This window comes from Drosophila persimilis, unplaced genomic scaffold (genome assembly GCF_003286085.1).
Source record: "Drosophila persimilis strain 14011-0111.01,24,50 unplaced genomic scaffold, DperRS2 tig00000002-arrow-pilon, whole genome shotgun sequence".
NCBI lineage: Eukaryota > Metazoa > Arthropoda > Insecta > Diptera > Drosophilidae > Drosophila > Drosophila persimilis.
Window position 1 is genome coordinate 18,426,881 of NW_020825289.1, and position 24,924 is coordinate 18,451,804.

The following is a 24,924-nucleotide window of genomic DNA, read 5'->3' on the forward strand; positions in this document are numbered from 1 at the left end:
TCCGCCGCTCCAATGTTATAGAGGCGCAATTTTCAAAGCGACAGTTTTATTCGTCCCGCGCCATTCGAAGAGTTCAGTTGTTTCTTGCGTCGTGTGTGAAAAGTAATTTAGTTGATCAAACTCGGCTTACATGCATATGCATACATACTCAACCAGTTAAGAGGCACTGAGAGAGACCAAAGAGTCTCAAAACCAGCTTAGAGCGAGCCGACAAGTGTGTCTCGCAGACAGCATCCGCTCTTGCCCGTGCAAGTAAGCGAAACAGCACTAGCTGTGTTATTTTGGAGTCGTCTTCTCTTGCTTCTCTCTTCTACGTGGAGCGTAGCTTGGCGGCCGTCTTTTCTTCAGCCAAGAAATCATTCCCCACGCTCTCAGCTCCGCTCGCGCGTTATTAACAGCTCTCGATTGTGTAGGGTGTGGTGCTGGGCGCGTTTTCACATTTGGCGCACGCGAAACTCAGGAAGATTCATCAACAGTTTTCCCAATAATATGTGGCGCCCCAAGATGGTAAATAACGTGGGAAGCACGTTAGCTGGCTCCCTTTTGCTGGGACTTGCCCTCCTCGCCACGCAGGCAGAGGCGCAGAGGACGCCAACCATTTCATACATCACACAGGAACAGATCAAGGACATCGGCGGCACTGTCGAGTTCGACTGCTCCGTTCAGTATGCCAAGGAGTACAATGTGCTCTTCCTCAAGACCGACTCGGATCCGGTCTTCCTCTCCACGGGCTCCACGCTCGTCATCAAAGACTCGCGCTTCTCGCTGCGCTACGACCCCAGTTCTTCCACCTACAAACTGCAAATAAAGGACATCCAGGAGACGGACGCTGGCACCTACACCTGTCAGGTGGTGATCTCCACCGTGCACAAGGTGAGCGCCGAAGTCAAGCTCTCTGTGCGCCGCCCGCCCGTTATCTCCGACAATTCCACGCAATCGATTGTGGCCAGCGAGGGCAGCGAGGTCCAAATGGAGTGCTTTGCCAGCGGTTATCCGACCCCGACCATCACATGGCGTCGCGAGAACAATGCCATTCTGCCAACGGGTGAGTCTTTCTTCCACAAACTTCAATGTTTCGAAATTACTATTTACCGTTTTCCGTGCGGGATGTGGGTTGTGGGGCGTTTAACCCATGCCATGTATTACATGTACAACATAGCGTTTGATGGGTGCTCTGTTCTGGCGCTCTCCTCTCTCGCTGCTTGTCTGTCTGTCTGTCCCGCTTTGACCATAGTTGAGAGAGAGAGTGTGTGAGTGCTTTTGTGTAGGTGTGTGTGTGAGAGTGACCGTGACTCACTCAGGCGTCACCTCTCAAGCTTTGTTTATTTAGTTGTTGCTATTATGCCGTTTGCCGTTTGCCTGCTGTCTTCTTTCACCTTCTTTCTCCCCCACAAGCCACCCCAGGGCAACCTGTTCGGTGGCCATATTTCGCAATTGTTTCTTTAAGGGAGCGGTGCCAGTTCTAGGCCCTTGATTTTATTGCCATGCACACTGTGAAATTTCATTGGAAATTCCACGCTGGACAAGTGCCAAATGCTTTGTGTTTTCCATTTCTTTGTATTTCTTGTAGAGAGCCTTTCCTTTCCCGAAAAGAAGGGAAAAGCTAATAAAATAATTTGGTCCACAGGTAGAATGCACCGTTCTTGTACAAGGTTAATCCCGTACAGGTGCTAGCTGCTGTTCTACCTGAACTATGACCCTGCGCACCGAACCCTCCGTAATGGTTTCTTAACAAGATCGCAGCGTCATCGGCAGCGGCAACAAAAAAGCAATTAGTGTAACTAATCCGATAGATACTTAATGCCTAATACCTGGAAAGAAATGGTGGGCCGGGCACACCCTATACCACACCACACTACGCTGCGCTGCTCTGCTCGTTGGGCGTCGTATCTGAACTTGTGCAATCTTTAATTGGGGTGTAGGGGATCCAATACCATACTGGAGTAGCATGCTCAAAAATGGACCTGGAAAGCAATAAAGTGAACCACAATAACGTGGATACGCTTGATGGCAAGTCAGAAATGGCTTAACTTTTTCCTGCTGTTCCCATAAATCAAAGGCCTAGGGTGGGTCCCCGGTTCGGTACGATACGGGTCTGGGTCTGGGTCTGGGTCTGGGTGTCCAGTGTTTGCCAGGAGGTTTCTGTGTGGAGTTTCACACTTTTTTACGCTCTAATTTAAAGAGCTTAAGCAAACAAACCCAGGCTTTGAAATGCGCCAACGAGGCGATCCATGCAGTCATCCGTCCATCCATCCAGGAACCATCCAGGGACTGCAAGGGTGGCGGAGATGCGAGTGCAGAAGGCGTGCTCTGAAGAGAACTGGAGGAGTTGTTGCCTTTTGTGCTTCATACAGCATTCCCATTTCCATTTCCATGCACATGCCCGTTCCCGTTCCCGTTCCCGTTCCCGCTCCCATTTGCCATTCCGAGTTTTTGAGGCATTCGACAACTTCAGCACGCGCAATTGCTTCCGCAACTTGAAAACGTTCCACGGAACGTTTGATGGTCCCCGGGCCTAGGTCCTGGGCATGGGCAAATGGGCAAAGGTATGGGCTTAAGCAAACATCGGGAACAACGGCCCGTGCAAATGCTTTTTGCACTGGAGGGCTGTTTCTTACGTACGTATCAGACACGGTCTAGGCTTTGCTCTCGGCTCTCGGCAATGGGTGGGCAGCAGGGGAGGGGCACGGTGCAGCAAAAAACAGGGAACCGTGAATGAAAGAAAGAGTAAACAACAAACAATGCTAGAGCCTGAGAGCATGGTTTCTGCCCCTGTCACACCCCTGGCCAGACCAGTCCCTGCCCCACCTCGCCCTACCGTGCTCGCCTGGCTACATAATTTTTATTTTGATAGCCGGCGAATACAATCGAAGAATACAAAATATACAAAATATATAAATTACAAGCTAAAAAGGTAACCCAAACAATGGGTGTGCGTGTGTGTGTGTGTGTTGTGTAAAGTGCAAACAAACAAGCCGCAGCGATCCGATCCGATCCCCTGTCTAAGCAACCCTAACCCCCCAGGCGAAAAGGGTACGCTGTACGCAGTACCCAGTACCAGCGTCCCGCCCAGGGACCAAACCGGAGGAACCCCTAATCAACCATTTCCGTTTTGCCAGCAGTTTTCGGGGTGTTGGGCTGGACTCCGTCGGGGAGTCGAGAGTGCATGCCAATTTGTGCGTTGCCATGCAAATCAATTGGTTATTCTCCGTTTTTTATTGAACACCCAAACAGCACTTTGGAAGAGATAAACAGAGAGAAGGGGAGGGAGAGAGAGAGAGTGTGAGTAAACAGAGACATGTGCATCGACTTGCACCTGGCTCCCATTCAAATTCGTGCTTGCCCCAGCGAAATCACACTCGTATTTCCATAATAAACCTCACCTTGAGCTACTGCTCACGTGAGGAGTTTGTTTTCTGCAGAGAATGCTGAATTTGCTGAAGCCTAAATAGCAATCGCAATCGACAGCAGACAGCTGTCGAAAATTGGGTTATTGTTTGGCTTAGTTTCGGCACAGGAAGTGAGCTGATGATACTTATCTGGGATCTGATCGAGGGATGCAGATCCTCGGATCATGCTCAATTAACTTTAATTGTTCCATTATGTGTGATCCAGCGAGAGTTCTGTGATATATACGCTTCATAAGCTTCTACGTTAATTCCAGTCTTGGCAAGATCTGTTCGGACCGTCCCCAGTCCCTCTATGACGCCCTTCTGCTGCTGTTGATTAACTTTTATGCAAATTGTTGTATGGTAAATTGCGAATTAAACTCAAGTGAGCATTATCAAGTACTCCAATCGCGCCCTTAAATACAAATGCAATTTCGCCCACTCCCTCGCTCTCTGTAGTCCCTTTAGAAGGGTGCAAATCTTAAATTTAATAATATTTACGCTTAAACATTTCGATGCGCAATTGATGCTCCTCTCGAGATCTCAACAGGGCGTGTGCCCAAAGCCCAAATTAGTTGCCCGAGAGTGCAGCCCAGATTCCCATTTAATGAATAATGGAAAAAACATTCTTCAAATGCCGGAGGCAGCAGCTGGGAATGAGTTTGAAAAGTATTTGCAAGTAATTAGGTTTTTGCGAGGTAGAGGGAGTCCTTTGATGACGATGGGCATGTTTTTATAGGTCCCCTTCTGCCGTTTCCTCTTCCTGTTTGCAGCCGCAACTGCCTTGCTGCATCCTCTTTGTTGCAAAGTCAAAGTACAGCGAAACGAGACCAAGAACGACAACGATAAACGCTGCTGATGACGTACTGCCATGGAAAACTTGTTTATAAATGTTGGTTGCTGGGGCAACGACCACCTGGTCAACATGGGGCAACCACTGTCCGCCACCGTACACTGCGAAAAATTCAACAAGAACTAAGGCAAGCATTTCTAGTTCCAGGGAAAGTGTGTGCTTAGATACTCACTCTTTAACAGGCCGTAAAAGATGCCAGATTCTGCTTTTAATGATCATGTTTTAGATCTATTGTCTGGCCGAGGATTTAGATGTCTCAGTGGCCCTTAGTGGTAATAACTTGTTAGTTAATAGCTGAACTGGTCTCGTCTCTCAGGCCTCGATCGTCCCAGTTTTCTTTTGGGCCTGACTGAAGCCATTTTGTCCGTTCCGCTACCCTCCCCTCACCACCACCAGAGCTTATCACACCAAAAAAAGGAGAAAGGGAAGAGGAAGGAGGAAAAGTGAGAGAAATAGAATTCATTTCAATTCATGTAGCGCTCTTTGTGTGGCAATTCCCGTATTTATTTAGCACTTTTAGCTGCATGTTTCACCTTCGGAGCGACCGAGCGACCGGAGCGACCGGCTTTTTAATCCTTATCACACTCACAAAGGATACACGACTTTCGTTTTCCTCTCTCTCCTCTGCAATCGGCAATCCCATCGCATTGTTTGCTGTGGTACTTAGTCAATATTTGTTTAGGCACTCGGCGGCACACACGGACATTGTGCAACAATCTCCCATTTTCATTTTTTGGCGTAATTGCTATTTTAATAGTTTTCTTTTCATGCCATGATTTATGCTTTGTAAGCGGCCCCTGCGGTACAGTCTGCACTCGGCCACATCCAAAGAGAATCCAAACAAGAAGCAAACATCAATTGAGTTGAGGGAGAGAGCGAGAGAGAGAGAGAGAGAGAGAGCTGAGTGTAATCCAATAAATGGCATGCCAGGCCGCATAACTCGGGTAGCTATAATGTACTACTCGAAAGAAGAAAATCACTTTTGAAAAGTCAACAACAGAGTCTGTCGTCTCTCGGGTGGTGGACCTGGGACGTGGCTCTCTCTCTATGGGATGGGATGGGATGGGGGTGGGGGGTCACTGGGGAGGGTGTCTCCATGTCGCTGTGTGCGGTTTCAAGGCGAAGGCAGTGTCTGAGGCGCGCTACCCGCCAAAGTGGGTGCATTCACATGTCTCAAGAGCTTGTTATAGGCTCGATATACGAGTATCTATGTGTATGCGTGTGTGTGTGTGTGCGTGTGTGTGTACCCCCCAACACCAACATCAACACAAGGGAAGCCCTTACTTCATGTGGATGGATGTTCCTTGATGAGTTTGGGTGACAAAACAGGAAGAGGCGACAAATTTGCACAGGCATGCAATTTCTTTCCATAAAATACAACCATGACTATGAGAATGATGATGACTATGATTATAATGATGATGATGATGACGATGATGATGATGATGTTAGGGATGGGGATGGGACTGCATCTGCCAGGTGTTGGTTCAAAAGACGCTCCCCGTCGTGGGTTTAATCAACTCTGTCCACACTTGACTTCTGGGGCAAGACAGAACTGGGCGGTTAATTGAGGATTTGAAAATGCAGTTGGGTCTCCACTCGGGATCCATGCATCCTCTGAACAGCCTGTTTCCTGCCACATCAATTTAGCTATTAGAACCGAAGCGGAGTGCTCCAATTAATGAAATCACGCCGGGAAATATCAGTATCAAGTCAATGAAATGGAACAATTTGGTCAATCCTATTACGACAAAAAGAAGAAATGTGAAAATCATATTGGGGAAAAAACATTGTGTGCACTTTTTAATTGGATTTTTGCCAGGCCATACGCAGGGCACAGAACTGAGAGGTGTGTGTGTGTGTGTGTGTGGGAACGAGAGACATGACCCATCTGTGACTCGCCCAGAGCCATGATGGATCGGATCGGATTGGATTGGACTGGTCTGGACTGGAATGGGTTAGGTTGGGTGCGGGTGCGGGTGCGGGTGTACACTAGGGTTCGTGCCTAGCGCTTTGTGAGTGTGCTGTGCAGTGGGCGAAGCGTCATTAAAAGCGCACCCGTTCTGCCACTGGATTATGGCGATGAGTCACACGTGTCGCAACTCGCATTAACATTCATAATTTCCACGCGGCTCGGTTCTGGCAACTGTTCCTCAGATTCTGTTGACATTTCAAGTTGAGGTCGAAGAAGAAGGTGCTGTCTGGGGCTTTTCCTGCGCTTTCCTTGCCAAATAGCAGGAAATTGAAATGGGAAAAAGGAAAATTCAAATATGGCTGCAGGCCCAGACGGGCCCGGACCGGCACACCCCTCACCGCTCAGCGCTCAGCGCTCAGCACCCCCCAAAAAAAACAACACCGGGCGGGGATGGGAAAAGGGAAAGGGAAAGCGGTTGCATCAATGTTTTATTTTTTTCCCACTTAGTTGTTGTTTCGACTGCCGTGTCGCTTGTTTCCCTCATGATGTCTGGCCCTGCCCTGTGATTGGTGCACATACTTTTTTGCATGCCAAATTCGATTTCCACTTCCAGGATGCCTCGGTGGTGGTTTCCTGCTGACAAAATGGCGTTCACGGCGGCAGCCGGCTTCCGAATAGTTTAAGACCATTAGAATCGGTGGCGGCAATCGAGTAACCCTTTCCACCGAACTTGTCACAAATTTTCCAAGCGAGCGCGCCCGCCTCATAACGCTGATGCATTTAACCGTTGACGGGCCACAGACCCGGACCCAAAACACAAACAGCTACAGAGCTCCCACCTTCGTCCACACCTGCCACAGTTAGGGGCAACCCTGTCAGGGTTTTCAATGCATTTTCCGTTTCCTCTTGCGCCGGCTTTTCGAGAGTCATCGCTGCGTTCCCGGTTATGGCTGGGATCCTTTCAGAACCAGACCAGACCATACCATTCTAGCTCCAGATATGTACCTGCCTGCACTTTGTCTGCATCACTTCTCACCTTTACCTTTACCTTTACCTTTGCCGCTGTCTTTGCCTTTGCCTTTGCACTTTGCACAATTTCCATTTTCTTTGGGCCTTGTTTTCGTTTGCCTTTAACTGACAATTTATCTCTGGCTGTTTGCCTAGGGGAGAGACTAGGCCTGGGATGGTGGCAGGGGTGTTACCAACGTTGTTTTCATTTTGTTTGATGGCAGGCGGAGACAGTCCCAGACAGGTTCGGTTCCTGCCCAGGCCTGGTCCAAAACAAATGGTTACTCCTCTCTCTGCCTGTCTGATTTTTCATTACTCTGTGCCGACTCGCCTCTTCGGGGTCTGTCTCTGTCTCTGTCTCTGTTTTTTCCTTTCTGTTTCTGTTTTCCTTTCATTAGTTGTCAGAGAGTGCACTCGCACTCCGCCCCTGAAGCGAGGCACCGCGTCATCCTGTCGGGCAAAGTGTTTTTAATTCTCTCATTAGTAACTGAAATTACTCCACACACACAGCCAAGATTCTGTATTATGGATGATGGATGGTGCTTGATTGTGGATATGATATGTACTCTGCAGACTCCACAGATCTGTGTGTTTCCGGTTCTGTTTTGGTTCGCTTTTATTGGTCCCTGATGACATGCGGGTTCCTTACAGCATCACTCTCTCATTAGTTTGATTGTACAGAAATTTTCTTCATAATTTGTCAATATTTAATGTTTTTACGGATCAGCTAGATGCAGAGGCAGAGGCAGCGGCAGAGGCAGCGGCAGAGGTACAGTCTGCATTTAAAGTTCTTTTGTAGGCCAACCCTTGCCTGGCTCTTGTTTGGAATTCGAGTGATATATGAGTCTCGTTTGTAATTAGATGCCATTACAATGTTTTTCGATTCCTGAATACAATCCTAAATCTAACATATCTCGAATTCCGTTTACAATTCCTATTCGTGAAGGGTGTTCCGTTTCAATGACTTTCTGCTCTACTATACGATCCATTTGACCCTTCAGAATGAACCAGATCTGGAGTCAATTCGGAGAGCATTTATATGGGGTTTAATTATAAACAGACTCGGAATTTCTTCACTCTCAAGAAAGAGCCATCTGTGCACTCTCTCTCTCTCTAGCGTTCCCTGCGATCTCTCTTCTGTCGCATAACTAATTAGCAATTAAGTATTTGCCTTCTTCTGACACGCCCCAATTACGCGTCTGCACAGCCCCAAAGCCCGAGAACGAGGGGGCAGGAGGGAAATATAGTTTACATGCTAACGGTAAAACGGTTTACAGGCGACAAATGTTCTGGGAAGCTCTTGAATGCCTCCACACCTGACTCGCATATCATTTCGTGCTCCAGCAGACACGCGGGCGTCCATCAAAGCAAATACTCGTATAATAATAGAACAAAATAAAACAAAAAACAGTCGAAAAACTCAAAACTCTTTACTATGCTTAGACATTTGTCATTTTGAGTGCGTTCCCTCCCCCCAGCCCTTCCCCGTTGAACCCCAAGCATTTGCCACTGCAGCTGCGCTTTTGGCCTAGACCAAGACCAGGCCCAGAGTCACGCTGCTGCACTTAAAGTTCGCTGCGAGCCAGAAAACAGCAGCAGAAACAGAAAGAGAAACAGAAACAGCAACTGGGATTGAGGGATAGAGAAAGAACCTGTTTTGGGCCTAGCCGAGTACACATGACATGACAGCCCATTGGCAGGCACAGTAAACGCTCGTAAATTACAAACGCAACAAATTTCATTTGTTTGCCAGAGGGAAAAATTATCTTTTACGGCTCGCACTTTGTTGTGCTTTTTATGGGAACATAAACATCACTTGCAGTACGCATTTTTGTGACTCTCCTTATTTGGATCATAATTAAACATCCCCGATAGATACTTAATATTCCATCCACAAGATTTCACTACTAGATCCTGGAGCTCTGAAAGGGATGGGTGCTCCTCCCATCCTCCCATTCCAGTGTGATCCCCTGGAAATGGGGCACTTGATAGCCATTTCTATCCCACATTCGACTCGCTACTATATTGCTGGAGTGTTTGTCTTGGGCTTGTGTCCAATGGGGGGCGACAAATGCTTTCTGGTCATGCTGCTGCTGCTCCATTGGACTAATTAAACAAAGCCCACGACTGTGTCGCTCTCTGGAGTCTTCAAGGGATATCTGCCATGCCATGACATGTGTGTGTTTTTCTAATATTGAAATGAGTTTGTTGCGTTGTTTCCTCCAATGCCCGCATCACGATGTTGCCCCCCCGCCAGCAGAAGAGCTTCGTTCGTTCAATTTGCTGCAATTGTGAGGAGGCCGCCTTAACCCATTGCCATGTCGATTACTATGGCTACAGAGGGTGGGAGGGGGGAGGTGTAGGGAGTCGGGGACAGGCTGTCAATCCAATTTTAATGAAATGTGTTACTTCGATTCCCAGGCGCAATTAATTTGCAATGTTTCAGTCGAGTAGGCATGCCACCCTCTCCCCCCGCTCAATCCCTTTGCCCGCATTTGGAATGCAATTCGCATGAAACATACAATATTTCCAGGGCATTCCGGAGTTTTGGTCAATGCTCTCTCTCTGTCTCTCTCCTGCTGCTTGGCAGTCCCTCCCCGGACTTTCTGTGTAGTTTGTGTCAATTGTTTGAGCCTGAATTGTTTTGGCAAATGTTTGAAGAGCAGCCACAGCCACAGACTCATATGAATACCATCTACGAGTACTCGTACATCTCTCTGTGCGGTTGAGAGGGGGCTGGGAGATCCCTGGGCTCATTGCACTCGTTGCACTCCCTCTCCCTCTGCATCTGCATCTCTCTCTCTCTTTGCGCTGAGCCAACTTCCGGTTATGAGCCCAGCCAACACTGAGGCTGAGCGCACCTCTCGCACTGCAATTCCTATTCCCATTCGTATTCCCGTTTACGCTTCAGTTGCTTGTTGCAATGCAGGCGCCTCACCACCCTCCGCCCTCCACTCTCCACCAGGCCCCTTTCGTGCTATCCTTTGGTGCACTTATGCCTAAGTGCAGCCGCGCTCTACGTTTTTCAAAATTAGTTGGCAGCAAAAACAAGCAGAAGCCGAAGCCGAAGCCGAAGCCAAAGGCAGTAGAGTCATAGGCACACCAGCAACAAAATGGTTTACTTGTTAGAGGTCATTAACGTTGCCATTGTTAGTGGAGCGAATGGCGGAGACGGGAGTGGGGAGTGGGAAGCGGGAAGAGCGTTAAAGGCAGGGAAAAGGTCACCCACACACAAAGTGCTAACGGATGTGGCCCCGGCTGGCTCATTAAAATCAGATTTTTGACTCTATTTTCACTGCACAAACACAAAAGGCTGAGGCCCGACCCGCTTAGAGCCGCTTCATTAATACATGCACTAATCGTGGCTTGTTCTCACTTGAACGCACCCGCTGAATGAGATATATAAATATGCAATATAATGGATATCTAAACCTTACTCATGATCGCCTCTCTGTTATCTTTGATCCATTCCAGATAGTGCCACCTATGTGGGCAACATACTGCGCATCAAGTCGGTGAAGAAGGAGGACCGCGGCACCTACTACTGTGTGGCCGACAACGGGGTCAGCAGGGGAGATCGCCGCAACATCAACATTGAGGTGGAGTTCTCGCCAGTGATAACCGTGCCACGGCCCCGTCTCGGCCAGGCGCTGCAGTATGACATGGATCTGGAGTGCCACATCGAGGCCTACCCACCGCCGGCCATTGTCTGGACCAAGGATGACATCCAGCTGGCCAACAACCAGCACTACAGCATCTCGCACTTTGCCACCGCCGACGAGTACACCGACTCGACGCTGCGCGTGATCACCATCGAGAAGCGCCAGTACGGAGATTATGTCTGCAAGGCCACCAATCGCTTTGGCGAGGCCGAGGCCCGTGTGAATCTGTTCGAGACGATCATCCCCGTGTGCCCGCCGGCCTGTGGCCAGGCGTACTATGCCGGAGCCGAGGATGTGGCTGCCACCTCCTTTGCCCTGGTGGGCATCTTGCTGGCGCTGCTCTTCACCAGATAAGCCAATGGTTCCCCCCACTGACTCTGACTACAAACGCTCCAAGTCCAAACCATCAATCAGCCCTCGAATACATAAATATATACTATACATAGATATAATATATAGTAACCTACATCATATACAAATCAATCCAACAGACGTCGCAAAATGATTCGATTCTCTTTTCCTCTGTTCCTGCCTATGTTTTGTAGTTTCTGTTTCTGTTTCATTTTGCCTTTCCGTTTCCGTTTCGCCCTGTCCAATCTTCAAACGTCCAACATTATGTCTTAAGTTAAGTACGCTAAGTGAAAGGGCCCACGATAACTACGATATAGTTTTTTAGAACCGAACCCAAAAGCCGAATCAAGCCCAGCCACCACATTCGTCCGCTTTGTTTTCTGATCTGGCTCTGTATATGTTTTAAATATGTATTTTATTCTAAGCAAAAGACAATGACGACGACGACGACGACGACACATCACAGCATTCCAATTACACAACACATCTCAGAATTATGAGAGTATTTTATGTTTATTTAATAAATATTAAAGTATTTTCGTTCTGCAAAACATGATAGACCCAAAACCTCAAAATCTGCATTGGAATCGCGGCAAAATTCATATCCGAATGAAGGCAAGCAACATCGTTGTGTACATCATTAGCTCCTAAGCGCAACTCGAAATTCTATTGAATACCGACATATTGTATGCCCAATTTGTAATGAGGGCGCAACAAAAAATCTATTTCGACTTTGTACTAAAATATAAAAACCAAAACAAAACAAAAAAAAATGAATAAAAATATATAAAAGTAAGATTTATAATTTATAATTTATTTTCCCTTCGAGGGATGTATCTATCTACAAAGTATTTTGAGCTTATGCATTCTAAGAATTGCTTGAATTATTTAGTGGCCATAAACGAACCCTCCATGGTGGCCATGCGATAATACAGATTGAACTCCGATTCGTAGTCGGAAAAGGTGCCGTTGCTGAAGACCTTTGTGGGAGGCACGTAGCGATTCAACGGATTCTCGAGTATGAAGTGATAGATGCGCTCAGCCTTTTGCAACTGAAGTCTGGACTTCACGGCGATGCCCGTTAAGCTGTCCAGCTTTTGTTCGATTTCCTCCTGCTGCCGACGTGCCTTCAGCTTCAAATCGTGCGGATCCACTGTGGAGAAGGGGTAACAACGGGGTCAGACACGGAAATGATACAAAATGTCTACTCGGAAGGGTCGAGAATGCGAGCTTACCAATTAACGGCTGCAAACTCAATTTCAAGTCAGACGTGTGTGCGGCAATTGCCGACGCCCACAAAATGCGTTTACGGACTTCCTGCAGGGCCCTGAAGGGTGTCAACAGATGGCCCGGCACCAGTTGAACGGTGGAGGCCAGCTCCTGGGCTTCAACGATGAGCGGATTGGCCGACAGCAAACCAGCACTACCAGAGAAGAGAAATTTTAAATATTAATTGCATTCATGTTGGGGGCTACGACTTTGACCCCCACTTACCAGGATCGGGGTACGCAGCTAAACTTTACCAGCGGCATTTCGGCGAACGTGTTTAGTTCGAGAAGGTGGCAGGGCACAAGGGTGCCGGGCCCAGATGTGAGAGTAACTGCCGAGCCGGCTGCTCCTGGCACCAGAGTGGAGTTGGCAATGCTGTTGTTGCCATCGAACTCAAGCTTGGTGCTACAGAACACACTGTCGTTGGCCATGTAGAAGCTTTCCGAGCTCAGCATCGACATGTTGTTGACCTTTAGCTTGGTGCTGATCAGCTGAGATTTGGCATTCTGGCTCTGGGTGGCTGCATGCATGTCATCGAGCAAGTTCTTCATCATGTTCCTCGAGAAGAGGATCTTCTCTTTTATCTGCGAGAGCTGGCCCATATCTTCCTGTATTCGATTGATGGCAGTGCTTACTGCGCTGTACACCTGTTTCACGGAGCTTAGAATTAGGTCGTGATTTTCCAGCTGCTTGGCGCCTGCCTTCAGCTCCTGGCGCAGCTGCTCAATTTGCTCGACGAGGAATTCGTTGCGGGCCATATTGAAAGTCCGCATGGTAAACTGTACAAGAAAGTCGCTGATTAGCTCGTCCGTGCTGTCCTCGTCGGTACTGGCAATCGCATTGAAGCTGTTCACCTTCTTTTGCAGCTCGTCAACAAAAGGAGTATAGTCCTCGCAGAAGCGAGCCTCCAGCTTGACCAACTCCTTATCAGCAGAAAGGTACCTGGCCGCCAGTCCGAGCATCTCCGCTTTGGTCTTCAGAAGTTTTACCTCGTAGTTGGTCAACAGGGGCTTGGCTTTTGGGGTGTTTCCCTTATTCGCCGTACTTAGTTGCGTTATATACTGAAGCTGTTTCTCCTTGATCTTCATTATTACATTGAAAAGTGGAGCACTAGGAGTTTTAGAAAAGATGCTCCGCATTTCGTTCCAAAGCCGTTCCTTGGCCTGGGCCAATACGTCTGCACTGTTGGTCTCGTCATTGCAGACACCATAAAATGTATCTAGCTCCTTGAGCGCCTGTTCCACTACCTTGGTGGCCCGCTTCTCGCTAGCGTTCTCCGAACTCAATTTGACTGGTGTGCTCGCCAAGATTTGGGCCTTGTTCCTCAGCTCCTGCTCATACGATTTTTTCATAGACTCCAGTTTCAGCTCCAGCATATTGCACTTTGACTCCAGAAGATCTCGCTGGTTCTTGGCCCTAATGGTTTGTATGTCTGCGAATAAGGTAGGAGGTTAGAAGATGCCATTTTTTCTGTGCATTGCTCACTCTTTGATTTGATGCTGGCGGAAAGTTTATTATACTCCTGTCTGGCCTCCTTCAGAGTTTGTTCTGCAGTCTCCTTCTCCTTCGTCAGCTCCTTCATTTGTTGGAGCCTTTGAAGCTGCGGTGGTAGAAGGCTGCGCGAGGCTAGGGGCACCACCTTGCCCTTATGACGCTCCACCTGGGCGATGAGCAGATTTGCCCTTACCTCCTCCACCTCTTCCCGAGGTCGAACACGTCTCTGCAGTTGCGCAAAAAGCTGGTGGGAGCCCGATTTGAAGATGCTGCGATCAGATATTTGACAATCATGAATGTCCTAGCGCCTATGGCTTCGAACTTACTTTCTGAGATCTTCATCGGCTGGTATGACACTGGGCGCACAGCCAAGACTTGTGGCCCATGCTTTAAATGCCTCAATTTTATCAGAGTGTGCCATTTTTAAAAGAATTTTTTTTTGTTGATTTTGCGCGCGGCCATTGATCTGAACGCGTCAGTGTGCCCGCGGATTTATACGGCCTGACTCTCCGAAATATACCGAAACATACCACCTCATTTAAAAAATATACCGTAAATATACTGACGAATTCAAGTTATATTTTACATATTCCTCATTTTTCATATTCCGACGAATATTACTAGCTATATAGAACATTTAGCCGTGCCCACATAATTTTAGCTCATTGATGAATCAATTTTCTACAAGATTGGTTAGTTTTTAGTCTTTGCTTTTATTGTATTTATTGTAAAAAAAGGGTTAAACAAAATAGTTCACCAAATAAACAGTTGCAATGTTGCTGGTATTTGAAGACATGATGCGTGTATAGGCCTTTGTGCACCCTATTTTGTTAATTTTTTATGAAGATCAAACGTGATTTATAAAGAAATTTTCTCAAATTGATATGTTTTTGACTTATTCATGTGTATTATTAGTATCTTGTATATATTTATCTCGATCCTGATACCTATTGAGCCTTGGAAGACAAACGTGTTCACAATTCTATAACATCCATTACCCCCAGGGTATGTGTGCATGGAATTAGCAGCATGTTTGTGTATGGAATGGGACTCATTGTTGCAAAATCGAAACTGCGGCGAATCGGGTATTGCCTATATTTCAAGCTATAGATGCCCACTTAGTTTTATCCCATAGATAAATGCATTTTCTACAAGATTGCTTCTTTTAATTACCTTAATGTATTTTATTTTGACCAAAAAACGGTTTTCAAGAAAATGTTGCTGCAACAGTGTGTATGGAATGTGCAACATTGTGTATGGAACGAGACTCATTGTTGCTAAAGCGAACTGCGGCGAACTGCGGCGAATTCAAATTCGACGACCAATTCCTCATATTCTTTGTTCCGTTGGATAATACTATTTATATGGAACATTTAGCCATGCCCACTCAATTTTGTATGATTGATGAATCAATTCTATACATGATTGGCCTATTCCAAATACTTGCTTTTATTGGATTTCTATATAAAATTGAAAATTAAATTAATAGATTGAAGAAAATGGACAAAAATACCATGGGAGCGCGGCGAAAACCAGTATTTCTGCAGTATGAACCTCAGAACAGCACCGAAATATACGGTCTCATTTGAAAAATATACCGAGTGGTGCGCGCCAAATCGAACTTTTTTGAATGTGAGCGACAAGGATTTAAATGTTGTCAACCGGGCCATTACCGATTCAACAAATACGACGATTCCCTCAATTTTAATCTTCCGTCCAAATCAGCTATATAGAACATTTAGCCATGCCCACATAATTTTATCCGAATAATGAATCAATTTTCTACTTAACTGGTTTATTCTAAATACTCGCTTTTATTGGATTTCTATATACCGTAGAAAATATGCTTCTATGGGAATGCATTCTCTATAACGATTACGAATCAGGGCTGCAAGAACAGTTTTGTTATCGAAATCGATGAGTAGGTGGACAGGCCCAAAACTGTTTCTATTTTAAATTATATGAACTCTTTATATATATTTTGTAACATCAAGAATCTAAGCCCCCAGTCCACATTGAGTAACATAAGTCTTAGCTAAGGCGCATTCCGCATTCTGCGTCCACCGATGTTCGGGGCAATTCTTAAAGTACTCCATGTATGTGCAACCGAGAACAATCGCCGAAAAGGGACTGCATTTGTGCTGTTGCTGAGATTGCTGGATGGCTGCCAGCCGACGTTGTGATTGGGGCTCACATTTGGTAAACGCTGCTGTCATCGCCTCTACATAAGCAGTGTCATTGGAAAACTTTCTGGAGAGATCACTGCGGATGTTGTCGAAGTTGAGCTTCTGTGGATCCTGAATGTACTGTGACGTTGTGAGGATGCACTCAGCCAGACACTGTATTGCAAGTGTAATATTTAATCTCTATATGTTTAGAATTTTTGACAATGAGTACTCACTGTGGCAGTTTCCAGCGATGGCAGGCCTTTCCTAGCCTGTGCATTTGCTCCTCCTATAATCCTCTGGGCGCATTTCTCTGCAACCTGGTCCCGACCACCGTCCCTGCAGCACAATGCTGGATCCTATCAACGCGAAAGACTTTAATGCTGTCTCCAATTAAATATTTTCCATAACCACACATACCACAAGTTGGGGTGGTCGTTGACAGTCGATTGTCTGACCTAGCACGCTTTGAGTGCTCAACGCCACACCGAGCACTACAGAAATTAACAATATCTGACTTGGTGACATTGCTGTGGTTAACCGAATGATTGGATTGGAGACAGACTGTCCATTTTATATGTCCCACGCAGCTTGGCATACTCTAATGGAACGCAAAGAGCAATCCATCCACTTAATTGTGCCAGCCACGCATGACCAGAAAACCTAGCAAAGGTTCATTGTTGCAATCGAATGCTGTTTGGGGCCAATGTCATATCTAATTTCATATTTTGGGCCATTGACACTGCACTAAGGTTAAAGTTTAGTTGTATATTCAAATATAGAATACTGATCGGGCAATTAAACAGCAATTGCTAGAACTTTTAACGTGAAATTCCCAAATGATCGCTATGGTTGCGATAATTATGGCTTAGATACATGAATTACATAATGATATAAATTTACATAACCATAAACTATATATTATTTCTTAATGGTAATGCTTTGATTAGCAGATTTGTGGCACGTGTAAATTGGTTATTTTGAACTTATTCAACGGTTCGCTCAAACAGCGCAATTATTCGCAGCCAGTTGGCAGCACTCTTTGCGAACCACTAATCTGAGCTGAACCACCTATCGGAACCAATGGACGCGGGCACCAAAATGTAAGTTAAATATAATAAAATTATACAATTAAACAGCAATTGCTAGAACTTCTAACGTGAAATTCCCAAAATGATCGCTATGGTTGCGATAATTATGGCTTAGATACATGAATTACATAATGATATAAATTTACATAACCATAAACTATATATTATTTCTTAATGGTAATGCTTTGATTAGCAGATTTGTGGCACGTGTAAATTGGTTATTTTAAAATTATTCAACGGTTCGCTCAAACAGCGCAATTATTCGCAGCCAGTTGGCAGCACTCTTTGCGAACCACTAATCTGAGCTGAACCACCTATCGGAACCAATGGACGCGGGCACCAAAATGTAAGTTAAATATAATAAAATTATACAATTAAACAGCAATTGCTAGAACTTCTAACGTGAAATTCCCAAAATGATCGCTATGGTTGCGATAATTATGGCTTAGATACATGAATTACATAATGATATAAATTTACATAACCATAAACTATATATTATTTCTTAATGGTAATGCTTTGATTAGCAGATTTGTGGCACGTGTAAATTGGTTATTTTAAAATTATTCAACGGTTCGCTCAAACAGCGCAATTATTCGCAGCCAGTTGGCAGCACTCTTTGCGAACCACTAATCTGAGCTGAACCACCTATCGGAACCAATGGACGCGGGCACCAAAATGTAAGTTAAATATAATAAAATTATACAATTAAACAGCAATTGCTAGAACTTCTAACGTGAAATTCCCAAAATGATCGCTATGGTTGCGATAATTATGGCTTAGATACATGAATTACATAATGATATAAATTTACATAACCATAAACTATATATTATTTCTTAATGGTAATGCTTTGATTAGCAGATTTGTGGCACGTGTAAATTGGTTATTTTAAAATTATTCAACGGTTCGCTCAAACAGCGCAATTATTCGCAGCCAGTTGGCAGCACTCTTTGCGAACCACTAATCTGAGCTGAACCACCTATCGGAACCAATGGACGCGGGCACCAAAATGTAAGTTAAATATAATAAAATTATACAATTAAACAGCAATTGCTAGAACTTCTAACGTGAAATTCCCAAAATGATCGCTATGGTTGCGATAATTATGGCTTAGATACATGAATTACATAATGATATAAATTTACATAACCATAAACTATATATTATTTCTTAATGGTAATGCTTTGATTAGCAGATTTGTGGCACGTGTAAATTGGTTATCTTAAACATATTCAACGGTTCGCTCAAACAGCGCAATTATTCGCAGCCAGTTGGCAGCACTCTTTGCGAACCACTAATCTGAACTGAACCACCTATCGGAACCAATGGACGCGGGCACCAAAATGTAAGTTAAATATAATAAAATTGATATTATATTACTTAAAATTGATTGATTAATTAATGCAATGTTTTTCAACTCACAGATTAGTTGTGGGCGATGTGCGGGGCCGTTTCAAGCAGTTATTCCAGCGGGTGGAAACGGTCAACAAAAAAGCGGGACCCTTTGAGATATTGTGCTGCGTCGGAGACTTTTTTGGCGATGATAAACAGAACGAGGAGCTGATTGCCTACAAGAATGGATTCAAGCACAGTAAGTACTACAGTTTAGTGTCGATTTATATGTTTACATGGTCAATCTGCAGTCACAGTGCCCACCTACATACTCGGTCCAAACCAGAAGGAGCATGAAAAGCATTTTGAGGATCTGGCGGATGGTGAAATATGCACAAACCTCACATACCTTGGCAAACGAGGGGTGTACACGCTTACTAGTGGCGTTAAAATAGCATATTTAAGTGGCGTGGAATCAGCTGGTTCTGCAGATTCAGCTAAGTCAAACCACGAGTTCACTAAATCTGATATTTTTGCCGTCAGAAATTCGTGCTTGGTGTCGAAGAACTGCTCCACCGAGTACAGAGGAGTGGACGTACTTCTCACATCGCAATGGCCATACGGGATGCAGGAGAATGCGAATGTAGGTGCTTATTAACCAGTATGTGGGTCTGTTTATCAATAATCTATTCCAGGAAACAGCATCCAAGTTGATATCGTTTCTTTGTCGGGAGATCAAGCCACGCTATCATTTTTGTGCCATCAACGGCACCTACTTTGAGTGCCCGCCATTTCGTATGCCAAAAGATGAGACCACGCAGTTTGAGCTCTGTACCCGATTCATCTCACTAGCTGATGTGGGAAACAGTGAAAAAGCAAAATATATATACGCGCTCAGCCTAAAACCTGTCGACAAGTCCCGACTGCTTGATCTGGTACAGAAGACAACCAATGAAATTCCGTGTCCCTATGCTGGGCTAGATTTGTGCGGAACCGTCGACAAGAATGACACAGTGGGTATTCCTCGTATTGCGTTTATCAGTGTTATTAAAGACATAAACTTTTCAGTCGGAAACCCGCCAATATTTTTACGATATGGAAAAAAAGAAATCAAAAGGACAGCGTGGCTATGGGAAAAAGCGGCGTATGCAAGAATTGAACCAGGGTAAGCCAATAGTCAGTAGCTCGTATTGTCGTTTCTCATATTTCATACAATTTCAGAAAAATGCTGGTTCTGTTTGTCATCGCCCGATGTAGAAAAGCATCTCATTATTACTATCGGGGAACGTTTCTATCTGGCCCTGGCCAAGGGCCCAATAAATAGGTACCATGTCATGATATTGTCCACAAAGCATCTTCCCTGCGCAGCACAACTAACCACAGAGGATTGGGAGGAGCTGGACAAATTTAAAAACTCCTTGCGAAAGTTCTTCAAAACCATCGGTCAAGTGGTGTGCTTTACGGAACGCCATTACAAGTCGTTCCACCTACAGATCAATGTGCTCGGTTTCGAGGAAGGTTATGCATGGAAGATAAAGCATAGTTTTGAGGTATGCAAATCTCCACAAGATCCTCTATGAACCCTGCTAATTATTCGCTTTAATCATTAAGGACAAAGCGGAGGAATTCAATCTTCAATTTGAGACGCTACCGGCATTAGATTCTCCGAAAATGTTACCAGAAATTGGACCTTATTTTCTGGCCGAGCTCCCCGATGACAGCACGCTCATTACGCGGCAGATGAATCACTTCCCGCTGCATTTCGCAAGGTGCGTTGAAGTTTAAAGTTTATTAACATTGTTATTTGATTAATCTATTTTCCAGGGACGTTTTCTGTTCGGAGAATCTTCTTAATTGTGACGAAAAAGTCAACTGGAAGGAATGCCTTCTCGAGAAAGACGAAGAGACGACTTATGTTTCAGACTTCCGGAAGGGGTTTGCCCCATTTGACTTCACTGTCTAAGTGTTTATATTAAAAGAATGTAGGTATAATAAAGTTATAATATCGTTTGTAATTGCTTAACCCATTCATTTTATGCATTGTATAATATTGACCCTTGTATAAATTCTAAAGCTATAATTTAAGAAAAAACGTTCTCGTCTCAAATTGATGGATATGAATAGATTAGGAGTCTCGCTGGTAGATTTTGTTGAGGATTTGCAGGAAAGTTTGGTGGGGAACACCGCGCGATGTTTGCTGTATGTGCGTTTTAATCATGTTGTACGACTCCTCTTCGAATGTGGCAAAAGTAGTTGGTAAGCCGATTTCCTTGTAAAGCTCCTTAACACGCTCCACCTTGACTGGATCTGCATTGGAAAGTTTCAATTATTACCAACGGATTTCACTGGCTAAGTAGTTCCGATCGTCTCACCATTGTTTCCATAGCAATCAACCATTATTTTCTTTTGTTCGGCATTGGCTCGCTGCATGGCCACCACGGCTAGCCAGGAGCATTTGTTGTCCTGTATGTCGGTGCCGATTTTGCCAGTCACCTCCGGATTCCCGAAGCAGTCAAGGAAATCGTCTTGCACTTGGAAAAAGTGACCCATTTCCAGGAGAATGGTCTTTGATTGTCGGAAAGCTTCGGCGTCCTTATATCTACACGAAGAAAGGACCTATTATACAGAATATCCTGACAATTGCAGTATAACTACGCACCCAGCCAAGTGTAAAGCAACAGCAAACGGCAGATAGAATGAATAGTAGGCAGTTTTGTTGTCCACAATTGCTTTGTAGTTCTCCATAGTGAACTCGGAAACACTTCGATGCGAGTTGAGCTGATCTAGGGACTGGCCACAAGTTGTTATGTAGGTAATCTCATGGAAAAGCTCCATGAGCGCCACATAGCAGTCTAGGTGGCTGAAATGCATCTTCAATATGGCATACATGGCATTCTCAATCATTAGAGCATCATTGATGGCCGTCAAGCCAACGTTCTCAACCTTGTGCCAGCACGGCTGGCCGCGTCGTGTTGTGCTGTTGTCCATCACGTCGTCAGAGATTATGAAGAAGCTCTGAAGCTGCAATTATAATGTGACTCTGATTATGTTTGGCGTTCTTAACAATATACGAACAAGACGTACCATTTCCACACACCATCCCAGGTACTGGGCCAGCTTTATGTTTTCTGGGGTCAGATCTTCGGCGGGCACCAGATTCTTGTAGGTGAGCACTGTGAGTATGCCGCGATTCTTTTTACCCCGCGGTACATTGTATTGCAGCACCTTGGCAAACCACTTAGCGGCATCATTGCAATTATAGGTCTTTGTCACGGTAGTGATGTCACGCACAAGATCTGCAAACGCATTAGAATAAAAATTAGTACTATTATGCTAATTGGGGGAAACAAAGGTGGAGCTCACCGGGGAACACAGCCATAAAGTCGCGACTTTCATCTTTTGACACTGTGACGCGGGCCGCAATTGGAACAGAGTGATTTTGAAGCGTTGATAATGTTCTGGAGGAAAACAAAAACACAAACAATAGAATGCAATACAAACACATACACACACGGCTGAACACAATATGGGTGTATCTTTGGCCTACGTGACTCCGTTAGTACTCGTACAAACAGCTTTCTCCCACAGACTCCACGCCCATCACCAACTACGCAGAGCAGAGCAAGTGCACAAGTGCCCCCAAAGCCAATGTAAACAAAAATAGACAAAGTTCAAGTGCAGAAACCGGTAGATTACCTGCTGGTCTTCTTCAGCTTCTGCTCGTTAACAAGTTCCGTGGACAGGCCGCCAATCGTTTCCATGGATTTGATAATAGGCTCCGCGTTGACTTCGTCGCTGGTGGAGATTAGTCGGTGAAGACGCAGCGGATTTGGGAATATCCGCTGCTGGGGAAGAATCCGACGAGCTAGTTTAAACATTTTTATTCACAATATTATCAGAATTCTCTCCGTTAACGACAGCTTCCCTTCCGCCCCTTGACCAAAAATTTAACTTCTAATTTCCTAACGTTTTCAAATACTGGTGAACAGCACAGATTATCGATAGCAGACTCAGAGATGCAAAGCAGTGCTGCCATTCCAGCATACTTCGGGCTATATCTAGCATTTTTTAAATGGAGGCAGCTTGTTTTAGCTTTAAATGTTTCTTGCTTGAAAATTTACGGTGAAGTTGACTCTGTTTCTAATATATAGCTAATTTAGATAAAAACATTAAAGTCACCACCTTGATATTTTTGGGGTGTATTTTGTTTTAGACTCGTTTTTGGCTAATTTTTTCCGGTTTTACCATATTTTTTTATGTTTTGTGTTAATCTAGCCTGTATTGTTCTGAAATCTTGGCAGCACTGAGTCTCCTAAGTGCTGCAAAACGTTCAAGCACAGTGCTGAAAATGGCCTGATGCACACGGAAAGCGAAGAATCGCCAATAAAATAATAAAGGTGCGAAAATGATGGACGAACAACTAATTGATGAAGTGGCGCAACATGGGGTCATTTACAACAGGCAGAAGTACTACCTTAACGGCAGCGCCAACGGTGTAAAGTATGAGACAAAGGATGACGCCTGGCAAGTGATTGCCATGAAGCTGCGAACGGACGGTGAGAGGAAGATTCGACTTTATACAGACTTTGATATTTAATGATGAATACAAATGTTTTCCCCCTTGCAGTGGACACGTGCAAGAAGCGCTGGAAGTATCTGCGGGAGCGTTACGTCTCGCAGCGGAAGCAGGGCGATACTCCAATTTACGAGCACCTGTCACGCCCCTACCTGGAGAAGATGAAGTTCCTGGACCAACACATTCAGCCACGAAAATCCTATCGCAATGTGCCGAGTTTCCTCACGTCTCCACAGTCGGCTAACAGCTCTAGTTACAACGAATACATCGTGGATAAATCAAACAGTTCCAACAAGAACATGTCCCAGTTTAACTCGGGCTCGGGCCAAAACCATCACTACCATCAGCCAGATCAGCAACAAGCCATGAATGCACTGAGCACCGTTGCGACCTCAGCTCTTGAAAATTCTAATCCGGTAAAGATCGAGGCTGATCAGGCATTCAGAGAGTTTGCTGCGGCTGTGGCCTCCCAGCAACTCCAGCAAATCTCCCAGTCGCAGATGCAGCAACAGGCGGCTGCCGTTGCTGCTGTTATGGCTGACTCCTCGCAGGGCTACCAGGAGCAGTATCGAGACAGTTCAGTTGGCCTAGCTGGCCCACAAAACAGTGGAGGCAGCCTTGCCTCAACGTCATCTTCGATGAAATCGCCGCTGTCCTCGCCGTTACAGGGTATTAGTGCTGCCCAGCAGCAGAATCAGCATCAACAGTCGCCGGCGTCTGCACAGCAGCTTCCGGTGGTACATTCCTCATCTAGTGTGGCAGGCAACTCCACAAACACCAGCTCCAATATTCAGATGCAAGGCCATGTCTATAATCCCAAGGGAAACGAAGATTTGGACTCGTCAGCATCCAGCAACTTCCACTTGAAAAAGCCTCGCGTGCAGCTTAACGGCAGTGCTCATAGCCAAATGTCAAGCAATGGAGGCAATGGGCCCCACTTTATCAACGACTCCGATGAGGATTCCGATGACAATAGTCATGACCTTATGGAACCCCAGGCCATGATGCAGCACGGCAACCACTACAACAACTCTATGGCCATGCAGCGCACCAATGGCCATAGCAACGGCAATGGCAACGGTAATGGCAACGGCAATGGCAATGGCAATGGCAATGCAAATAGCAATGGAAATCCGAATAATTCCAACGCTGGACACCACAGCAACAATAACCAACAGCAGCAACAACATCAACAGCACCAGAACATGTTTCCATCGAATACGGACTTCCTGTTGCAGCTTTATCAACAATTCCCACACCAGGGCAACTCCTCACATCCCTCGAACTTCGGGAAGTTCCAGCCCCCTCAAAGTCTTCCAGGCGTGCAGCGACTGTCAGAGCACCTTCTAGGTGAGCTGGTCACCACCGAGCTGCTAAAGATGAACAAGGAGCGCAAAAAAAGCGCGCAGAAGAGAATCCTGGAGATACTATTCTTTGATGATTAGTCAGACTAGCCGCCTATATCTTTGTAAATAGTCTAATCTATAATTTATATTATTCGGTAAGAGCGTCGGGGCTCACATTCACTTCAAGGGCCCACAATACTGTGTCGGGCTGGTCTGCATCCCACCAAGAAGGCATTTGCAAAGCTCTCCGGTCGAACACTTTCCATCTGTACTAGTCATGACCAACACCAGGCCCTACCCATTGGTACTAAATGGGATCGATCCCGTGTATGCATTAATTTATGTTCGTGTATCTAACAAAAGGATTTAATTTATTCTGAAATGTTTATTAAACTGTGTACGAATTATAAAACTCTGAATCTAAGAAGTGTACTTTTGAGATCCGCATTTAACATATAGTTGATTGTGCA

General features: G+C 45.4%; 6 protein-coding genes across 6 annotated transcripts; 3 read left to right on the forward strand and 3 right to left on the reverse strand.

Moving 5' to 3' along the window:
* The first annotated feature begins 74 nt into the window (after nucleotides 1–74).
* Nucleotides 75–11,958, forward strand: LOC6592189 (lachesin). Its single transcript, XM_026986659.1, has 2 exons — nucleotides 75–1,045; nucleotides 10,640–11,958. The coding sequence occupies exons 1-2, from the start codon at nucleotides 490–492 to the stop codon at nucleotides 11,179–11,181; spliced, it is 1,098 nt and encodes a 365-aa protein (XP_026842460.1). The 5' UTR covers nucleotides 75–489; the 3' UTR covers nucleotides 11,182–11,958.
* Nucleotides 11,959–11,971: 13 nt separating this feature from the next.
* LOC6592188 (augmin complex subunit dgt5) lies at nucleotides 11,972–14,377 on the reverse strand. The gene is made up of 5 exons (XM_026986657.1): nucleotides 14,268–14,377; nucleotides 13,933–14,210; nucleotides 12,673–13,879; nucleotides 12,414–12,601; nucleotides 11,972–12,331 (listed from the first exon to the last, which is right to left on the reverse strand). The coding sequence occupies exons 1-5, from the start codon at nucleotides 14,360–14,362 to the stop codon at nucleotides 12,063–12,065; spliced, it is 2,037 nt and encodes a 678-aa protein (XP_026842458.1). The 5' UTR covers nucleotides 14,363–14,377; the 3' UTR covers nucleotides 11,972–12,062.
* A 1,561-nt stretch (nucleotides 14,378–15,938) lies between these two features.
* On the reverse strand, nucleotides 15,939–16,634 carry LOC6604480. The gene is made up of 3 exons (XM_026986668.1): nucleotides 16,527–16,634; nucleotides 16,343–16,465; nucleotides 15,939–16,280 (listed from the first exon to the last, which is right to left on the reverse strand). Exons 1-3 carry the CDS (start codon nucleotides 16,632–16,634, stop codon nucleotides 15,939–15,941), a joined length of 573 nt encoding a protein of 190 aa, XP_026842469.1.
* Nucleotides 16,635–17,186: 552 nt separating this feature from the next.
* Nucleotides 17,187–20,547, forward strand: LOC6592827 (CWF19-like protein 1 homolog). Its single transcript, XM_026985001.1, has 8 exons — nucleotides 17,187–17,209; nucleotides 18,625–18,791; nucleotides 18,844–19,175; nucleotides 19,228–19,545; nucleotides 19,601–19,697; nucleotides 19,754–20,082; nucleotides 20,144–20,301; nucleotides 20,357–20,547. Exons 1-8 carry the CDS (start codon nucleotides 17,190–17,192, stop codon nucleotides 20,493–20,495), a joined length of 1,560 nt encoding a protein of 519 aa, XP_026840802.1. The 5' UTR covers nucleotides 17,187–17,189; the 3' UTR covers nucleotides 20,496–20,547.
* On the reverse strand, nucleotides 20,525–22,454 carry LOC6592826 (farnesyl pyrophosphate synthase). Its single transcript, XM_002017719.2, has 6 exons — nucleotides 22,229–22,454; nucleotides 21,896–21,990; nucleotides 21,617–21,828; nucleotides 21,192–21,553; nucleotides 20,905–21,131; nucleotides 20,525–20,839 (listed from the first exon to the last, which is right to left on the reverse strand). Exons 1-6 carry the CDS (start codon nucleotides 22,408–22,410, stop codon nucleotides 20,658–20,660), a joined length of 1,260 nt encoding a protein of 419 aa, XP_002017755.1. The 5' UTR covers nucleotides 22,411–22,454; the 3' UTR covers nucleotides 20,525–20,657.
* Nucleotides 22,455–22,894: 440 nt separating this feature from the next.
* LOC6592825 (putative uncharacterized protein DDB_G0286901) lies at nucleotides 22,895–24,873 on the forward strand. The gene is made up of 2 exons (XM_002017718.2): nucleotides 22,895–23,088; nucleotides 23,160–24,873. Exons 1-2 carry the CDS (start codon nucleotides 22,938–22,940, stop codon nucleotides 24,551–24,553), a joined length of 1,545 nt encoding a protein of 514 aa, XP_002017754.1. The 5' UTR covers nucleotides 22,895–22,937; the 3' UTR covers nucleotides 24,554–24,873.
* Nucleotides 24,874–24,924: the final 51 nt, after the last annotated feature.